Below are 9,097 nucleotides of genomic sequence, written 5' to 3' on the forward strand. Positions count from 1 at the left end.
AGTAGTCTGCAGGTTTTCACATCACCTTTTGGTATCACCTCAGGTCGCTTGGAACCTTGACTGAGGTGGTACTAAAAAAAGTACCTGGAGACTTTTTTTGTATGGAAAACTAGTAGAGTCAAGGCGAGTTGAGGAGGTACCATGCAGTGGAAAAATGCCATGTATTACATTACCAATTCATGTAAGTAACTAATTCATGTAAATAAAGTAAAGTACTGTTAATACCTGAAGATAATAGTCCAACAATGGCATCAGATACAGCAAAAATAGAAGCAATATTACCAAAAACAGTGTGTTAACAAAAGAAAAGTTAAATTATCAAGAAGAAAACAAAATTGTGTACTTGGAACGTTAGGGAAAATGGACATTACCATAAAAAACAGCAAAATAAACCATTCCTTGTGTGTCAATCTGAGTCAAAAAAACTTAAAAACAGATACAACTATCTTTATTAATCTTTAAACCTGGGACACCTGGTTGGGCAACACTGGCCATGCAGATTTGAATCTAAACTTGAAAGGAACAAAACGTTACCCCAATTTGTTTCTCTCCGGTTTATTATACAGGTGGAACCTATTGGAAGTCATCGTTCATGTCCACCTATGCTGCCTCTCCTCTCTAAGCGTAGCTCGCCCGGCGCCATTTTAATGCTACGAAGCCATCACCTTCCGTTAGCATCACAATGACTGCCATTCATTTTGGCGCCACTTTGACAGCAAATAACTTTACATCTGACGCGTTTAAAGTCTCTATTTGTCCTTTGTTTATTTCTAAAGAAACACGACAATGTATAAAAGGCTTCATTACCTTGTACCTTACGTTATGACTCCGCAGCAGTCATTTTTGTAAAAATAGGCTAACGATTGAGTCATTACCACATGACTTACAGTCGCATAGTTGACAAATCACCGTACTGTCAGGAGAAACACGCACTTCTGACTTCCATTAGCTGTTTAGGTTTAATTACTAACGTTAACTAGCATGTTAGTTAGCAGTAATTGGCCTGTGCCTATGTTATCTCCTTACATATACCTACGCTCTCCGTCTCTGCTGATTGGGAATGATTGAGATTTCTCTTGGCACAGCTACCAGAAGGCTTATAACTTAAAGACACGTTACCCACGTCACAACCACGTCGTCGAGCTCAGTTGGAGGCTGCGCAGTAAAGCCTAGCCATCACCGGAAAAAGAGCTTCTATTTTCCTTCACTGGTCTCCGCCCAGAACAACGGGATCTGTTGGTCCACTTCTTTAACTGTCTATGATTGCCACGGACAGCGGAACGGACGAACATATTATTTACATCTTCTGCGTTCATTCTTAAATTCTTTACATTTTATCGAGTAAGTATATTTTGCACCCGAAAACTATATTATCAGTAAGAAACATATATTTAGTAAAAAAGAGCAGTTTAAGTAAGGGTTCGAGGAGACTTTTATTGGGCTAACACGAGGTAGCTAACCTCACGTTACTGTTAGCCAGAAAATCAACATTAGCATGCTAGCTAACTGTTATTTGTAAACGCGAGGGAGCTGTTTTTCCGGTACTTACTACGTTACGGTTATATTGAGCAAGTAACCGGATTTAGCATAGAAACAGTAGCTAGTTCATGATGTAGCTGTTTTTTTGTCTTATTAGCTAACCTAGATAGCAATATTATCGCTTAGCTAACAGTTGTATGGTTAAGTCCATCTGTGTGCATCTTGCATGAACCTAAGTAACGTCCTTGCTGTATAATTTTTTATACGTACTGTAAACTTTTGCACATTCCCTCACCAAGCCGCTTTAAACGTCCCATCTTCCGTCTTTTTCATTCTAAAACACCCATAATGTACATATTTGTTAATTGTCTTTTGTCAAGTGTCGTTTTACGTACTTTTTATTGTAATAAATACAGTATATTTATTAGGTGTGAGCATATATCCCTTATAAGACTATTCCATACATGGGCTCAGATATGGTTTAGCGACGATACAATTTAATCTGGAACGACTAAGTTCGATTTGATGAAACGATTAGGTGCAATACGATGAGGTACGATTCAATCTGATAGATACACTTAATATTCCCATTCATAAATTAAAATAAACAATTTTTATCAAATAAGCTTTCCCTACCTTTTAAATAAATAAATACATATTGTAAAAGGGACCAGGGAATAGTAAAGCTAGGACATGTTAATAGTATACACAGTAACTTAAACTTAATTAGCTAGCCTCTTTAAATCAAATAACATCCTCATCAACACCGTGTTAAATGAAACATTCTCCTTGATGCTGTAAAGTCGTGAAACACATGTCCACATTACACAGCCATTGTGAGCACTCCACTTATAATCATATACAATGTTACAGTGTAACATGAGTACACATGATCACATTGTATACTGTTGTGAGCGTTGGCATGCAGCCAGCAGACTTTTGTGCTAATGTAATTTAACATCTTAGAGCATATAAACATCAGTATAAACATAACACCCAAATTCATATCTGTAGCCTACATACGTACTCTACTCACGTGTTTATGAACACACAAATGGATGGATGACTCACACACTGTTGTCTCTGGTCTAAAAATGTGTCCTTTTGGTAATGTCACACTGGATTAAACATTAATTTAAACAAAACATTTCATGATCTAATTGCTTTTATGTAAAAGATATATCACTACAATTACCCCTACTATAAAAAAATGTTATGATGGGGAGAGAGAGAGTGAAAAGCACTAATTTAGCAGAAAATGTGTACTTGTCTGCTTAGTAAAGTTACGTTAAGAAGGAAGTAGCTGGCGTTAGCCTGTTATCTGCCTCGGTAGCAGCCTGAAGTAATTATTTCACTAATGTTAGACATGTTACGGTAACTGTCATAGCTGATTGCAAACATTCATTCAAAGACAGCGTTATATACCTTGAAGTTGTTTGGGGTTTGAATCCTCACACGCCTAATATATATCTTCTTGACTGTATCAGTACTTTGCCTTTTCGTTTAATCCCTTTTTAATTGGTTAATGGATGCAGCTAATGCTCCAAGTTAGATTCATTGCATCCAAGTGCATATGATAATGATGATTACATTCTGACTTTTGTCTAGAGCCTCTGGGACTCTCATCACCGCGAGAATGACAGACCGATACAACATTCACAGTCAACTGGAGCATCTTCAGTCAAAGTACATCGGCACAGGACACGCCGACACCAGCAAGTGGGAATGGCTGGTCAACCAGCACCGAGACTCTTACTGCTCCTACATGGGACATTTTGACCTGCTCAACTACTTCTCCGTCGCTGAGAACGAGAGCAAAGCACGTGTCCGCTTCAACCTGATGGAGAAGATGCTTCAACCATGTGGACCACCAGCAGACAAACCTGACGATGCCTAGATTACGCTGGAGTGAGCTGTGGGTGTTTTTTTTTTACAGGATGTTTGTGTATGATTCTTTTTTTTGTTGTTGAACATAACACTTGATTTTCTGCTAAACATATTTAATGTTATGCTGTTGTGAAATTTCTGACCATAAAATTAACCTTGTATAACCCGCCAAGTTGGCAAAATTGAATATATTGTCCCTTTACACAATAGAAGATACCTGGACACAGATCTTCACATGCATCTTGCATCTGGATCACTGATAAACCTTGTTTCTTGTCCCATACAGCTCTGAAGCTCTCAGGGAAATTATCTGAGAAGATGGAAAAGTGGCATACTATCATCTTGTATTAATGGATGTAGCTGTATTCTTGATTAAACTCTGTTTTGTTTTCATTAAAATTCATACGCTACCAATTAAAATGTATTTTCTCATCACAAAGTTCTGCCCAAACTACATACAGATGAGTGACAAATTGAAGTTAGAGCAGGCCAAAGTGTCTTAGTGTGGTTTGTGGTCTCTTAAATGCTGTAGAAGGAATGAACTCCATTCTTGTAAAGGATACTCTCTCATTTGGTAGTTTTACAGAAATGTTCTATAGGTTTTAAGTTGAAATTGTCACTGCAAAGGTGTAATTCATACTCAAAATCATTCAGTGACCTCATGTCCTGTATGGAAGCATTTGTATTTTACCTATTAAGTTTTTATTTTAAATAATCTGTCTTTAGCCTAAATTTCATCCATGCCATTAAGAGTACAAATTAGGCAAATTCTATATTGTATTAGATTTATTCTGTCGCTTCAGTTTGAATTTGACAGACGAGAAAAACAGGAAAGAAAGTCGCACAAAAGATATAGTTAAAGTGGCCATATGTACCTTTCAGTTTATGTTGGTTTTAGCGGCCGCTTTGGACAAAAACTGTTGTTTTTACCACAACTGCTGTCCAAAAGGTCTTTTCTTTACGATGCTTTATTGTCCACTGTATTACTGAGTTAGCGTTACCGGGAGGTCATAAAGTGGCGATGAATAATTATATGCAATGATAATGATACATAATCATTTACAATGAGGAAATTCCATTCACATTTCAAGTATTGTATATAGTAAATTAGCCGTTTTTTAGGTGTATTGTGAGCTAAACCAGGTATCACTCACTGTCATGACTCAAGAGCCAAAGCATTAAAAGAGATTGTTGTAGCAATCAACATATTAATATCTTATACATCACATTTCCTGAAACCCATGGGCGCTTTACACAAGTACAACGTGACAAGGGATAAGAAAATACAAACATGGACTGAAATAAATAAAATGTCCATGCTAAATAGAAGGCTACTGGCATACAACCTCCTTGTGCGTTGTAAAGTTATTTTATGAAAAAAAAGGACATATTACATATCTAAAGGCCAATTCAAAAAGTTTTTGAATCATTAACAATCCCGTAATTTTCGTCATCTGTTGAAAGCCTGTTGTCTTTCACTGTCCCTTTTGGAATTTAGTTCTTCATTAAATTTCCTTTGGTTGTGCCCCAGTATCAGCCATAAGTACTATAACTTTTAAGATAAAATTAAAATAAAATTAGGCCCATACAAAGACATCTCCTGCTACCTTTTACCTGGCTGGAAACACTTAACACAAGCTTTTCCGGTGATACACCAAAATCTGTGAGCTGTCAGAGTGTGTGCTCTGTGGCGTTGTCTACCTGCCGTAAATCATTTTGTGACTGCGGGGAAAAATCGGAGCCGGGTAGTGGCGTTAATAAAAACTACTGTATATAAAACTAACGTTCTTTTCTCGTTTGCTGTTACAGGTCATTTATGATCAACAGATGGAACATTACACAGTTTCAGAATTGTGTAAAAGTTACACATAGTCACTTTAAAAAATATAATAAAATACTTTTACTGGAGCACCAGCTTCAACACAAACACAAATATTAACTGAAGAACAATGCGGAAAGGGTCAGCATTAACATAAACAATTAGTGTTGTATCAAATATATACTGTACATGAGAAAGGACAAATATACAGTATATACATAATATATATATAGACACACACACACAGACACACACACACACACACAGCCATAATGTGCAGAGTAATCAAAGTAAATTCCAAATAGGGCTTAAATGCCCCATAGTCTGGAATTAATTTTTGCACTTACATTTTACAAATCAACATCCAGCATAAAGCAACTGCATGTACAAATAAACTGCACAGCGGTATGTTTTCAAGAGTGAGATTTATTTTGTTTGGCCTCGCAGATTCAAAGCCATACAAATGAAATGTAGGTGGACACTTAAACTAGTGTCCACCTACACAGTCTCTCACATGCTCCACATTCTGGCGTACACACGTTTGTACCCAATCATCCACCCACACATTTAAGTGCACTGCACACTGATCAGCTATGCATTCCTTAAACATCCTGATACACTGTGTCTCATTATGACTGATTGTCCTGATGTAAATGAATAATACATTGCTACATGTTTACCATGTACTGTGTATTTTATAGAGAACAGTCACTCAAGTACAAATTGCCTCGTCTGGTACTTTTCATTTGGATATCTGAAAAGCAAGTACTCTGAAGCGGTGGCCCCGTTTTGGAAACTGCAATGAAAACGGCTCATGGCAGATATTAAGACAACTATTCCAGTGTTGAATTTGAATCAGCGTCTTCAGGGTGGTCTGTTTAATATGCTACTAGAAATTATGTTTTAATGTAAATCGTCTCCGGTTGGTTGAAGTACTGTAGAATAGGTGTTTGAAGCTGCAGAAGGCTCTTGTTTGGACTGAAGTGGGCAGCAGGAAAAGTGAGATGTGTGACTAGAAAAGAGCAACAGGCGCTGAGATTTCACTTGCTGACTTTAGGGGATTTATGGGAGCATAATCATGCCAGGCGTATTCACACAAGAATACTGACACTTGGTGGGAGAGGATGCTATGCATGACTCATAGTTGGATTGAGAGACAAGTCAGTGGGTGCCAAGGAAGTGTGTGTGTGTGTGCGTGTGTGTGTGTGTGTGTGTGTGTGTGTGTGTGTGTGTGTGTGCGTGTGCGTGTGTTAGAGGGTTACTTAGTGGGGCAAGTCCTTGCCATCTGTCCTCACTGTGAGAGTCGTGAAGACGGTGCTGCCAAGTCAGTCAGGCATGAAAGCAGCGTGAGGTCTGTTGGTGTGCTGTCACACTCACATAAACTGCTTGACTTGTTTTCTCCGAGCCCAGGAATAGAAGTCTGCTCCTTAGTTTCCAGTGGCCCATCCAGTGACATGAGTGGAGATGGAATCTCCTTTTTTAAAGGCAATCCAGATTGCAGGTGGGTGTACTTTGATTACAGGCTCTCAGATACATCTGCAGTCTATGGTTTTCTCTAAGGAAGACAGCAAGGAACACATTGTGTTGACAGAACTGAGACAATCACCAGCAGATAGGAAAAATGATTCAATAGGCTGCAATTTTCACTTTGAGAAAGGTTTGCCAACAAACCTGCCTGCCCACACAAACATGTACAACATAAAGACTTTTACAGTGCAAGGACATCAAAAACTTTAATATACCTAATATATATATATATATATATATATATATATATATATATATATATATATACATATGTACAGTATATATATATATAAAACCTACTAGGCCCCTGAGCAGATGGGTGGTTCCTAATATTCTGGAATAAAATGTCTTTTGTTTTCTCTAAATCTATACTATTAATGTTTTCTACCTTTATTTCATTCCCCTCCGGTTATGAAGGTGTTGATCTAAATCCACAGCTGTGCTATATTATGAGACAGACCAGGAACCAGCAGAAATAGAATTTGGCTAACACACGAAAACAAAATTGTCGTCCTTGTATATTTTCAACATAACGTTTTTAAGGCAATGAACCAAACACAGAACAGGGTTTGATAATGCATCTACTTCTGTGTAGCTGTAGCCTATTCACCTGTGTTACATGCTGGTATAGATGATCACACTGCTATTTCAGCCACACTGGTGCAGCTCTAAGGAGGGTGTGTCACTTCGATCCATACTGAAATATTACTATTGGATGGAATGCCATGAAAGCTTATACAAGCATTAAATATGCATCAATAATCATCTTGGACATGCATAGCATTTTCCTTCCCACATTTTACTCTGTTTTTCTAATATCCAGAAGTACTCAAGCTGAAACCTACAGAAAAATAAAGTTCAACTTCATTTCAAGCTGCAGTGTTTTGATCTAGAGCAAAGATTTTCAATGGGGGGGGGGGGTCCAGGACCCTTAGGTGGGGGTTTTTTTCTTCCAAAAGTTAAGATGTAAAAAAATATACATAAACGTGAGTCCAATATATCATTAGCGAAGATAAATTGGCCTATGTGTGATTTGTTTTTACATTGGCACAACAATGACAGGCTCATCAGCCTGTAGGTAAGCTAGCCACTAAGGCAGCCATCCACAGATACACTTATACTTAAGGATACACTGTGCTACATGCATGTTTAACAGTGAAACACAACACATAAACATATCAATATTTATTAATTTCATAGCTTAGTAATGTATGCGCGATGAAAAGATATATGTGTGAAGGCTTTAGGCCTACACGTTATTGTAGGAACACTTTAATACGCAACTCAATTTTATAGAATATGTAGTGCAGGGGTCCCTGCCCATCCTTTGCCTAAGACCCCTGGTCTAGACAATTAATTCTATTCCTTCACATGACCTTTTAAAAGCCACAGGTAGACTGGGAACCGTATTGACATCTCTGTGTTTACATTTTTAAATAGTTTCTGGCACAGTGTATGGCATCTCCTAAAAACCACTTGGCCTTTTCACGTTGATGCTGATGTGAGCACCTTGTTTGGCTCTCCTCTGATTACGCAGGACCTCAGCCAAATGGTTAAAAGGTGCAGGCAGCACACGCTCCCACAATCTAATTATCTTTGCCCGTCTCTGTCACCCACCTGTTCTGTCTATCTATCTGCCTCAACCCTCTTTCTCCATTGTTTTCCTCCAGTAAACCTTCTGCGAACCTCATCACTTCTTCCTTTTCTCCCACTTTCTGTTCCTTCTTTCTTTCTCCATCTCTACTGCACAGGCAGGTTTACCAGCGGTGTGGAAACATCCAAGATAAACGACACAATAATGACTCTGCACCGAGGAAAAACACTGAGTATTTTCTGTGAAGAAGGCAGCAGTGCGTTTCGGGCATCATTTTCTCTGAATAAATGCAAACAGAAATGGCACTCAGAGGACGAAAGTAAATTATTTTATGATTAAATACTTAATGAGTTTTTGGTCATTTGTGCAATGACAAATACAGCTTAAGTGGAGTCCTTTTGAAAAATAGGTTGTCACCCTCACTTCGTACAGAACAACATTCTGAGCAGAGAACATTGAATGCTGACTTTGTTTTAGTATTGTTATTATTTTCCCAGCGTTGTTTCTTTCATAACTGTTTACTCATTTTTTGAGAAGACTGCAAGTAATGAACGAATGTGGACGTGGAATGACTGCAATTTGAATGAAAGATCTATGTGTAATAACATTTTAATAATTACGCTTTTTGTAACATCATATGGTATTATTAGACTGATGATTAAAAGCCACCATTTTTCAGTTGAGTATCAGACCTGCATTACAGCCCAGACCTCCAAGCCGTGTGCCAGGGATGGAACTGCCTTCCCATTCTGCCTGGGAAACTTCATCAATGTGTGTGTGTGTGTGTGTGT

The 9,097-nt window shown here is 38.1% G+C and overlaps 1 protein-coding gene across 2 annotated transcripts; it reads left to right on the forward strand.

Annotated features, from left to right (window-relative positions):
* Positions 1 to 1,256: 1,256 nt before the first annotated feature.
* Positions 1,257 to 3,786, forward strand: sf3b5 (splicing factor 3b, subunit 5). 2 transcript variants are annotated; one of them, XM_032541001.1, is made up of 3 exons: positions 1,263 to 1,341; positions 3,088 to 3,387; positions 3,653 to 3,786. In XM_032541001.1, the coding sequence occupies exon 2, from the start codon at positions 3,116 to 3,118 to the stop codon at positions 3,374 to 3,376; it is 261 nt and encodes an 86-aa protein (XP_032396892.1). In that variant the 5' UTR covers positions 1,263 to 1,341; positions 3,088 to 3,115; the 3' UTR covers positions 3,377 to 3,387; positions 3,653 to 3,786. The 2 variants fall into 2 exon arrangements, with proteins under 2 accessions (XP_032396894.1, XP_032396892.1); XM_032541003.1 differs by having other exon boundaries at positions 1,257 to 1,341; positions 3,090 to 3,786.
* The last annotated feature ends 5,311 nt before the right edge of the window (positions 3,787 to 9,097 follow it).

This window comes from Etheostoma spectabile, chromosome 17, assembly GCF_008692095.1.
Source record: "Etheostoma spectabile isolate EspeVRDwgs_2016 chromosome 17, UIUC_Espe_1.0, whole genome shotgun sequence".
Lineage (NCBI taxonomy): Eukaryota > Metazoa > Chordata > Actinopteri > Perciformes > Percidae > Etheostoma > Etheostoma spectabile.

Coding starts and splice junctions, on each gene's coding strand:
- sf3b5 (XM_032541003.1), top strand. CDS start 3,116: ATGACAGACCGATACAACATTCACAGTCAACTGGAGCATCTTCAGTCA.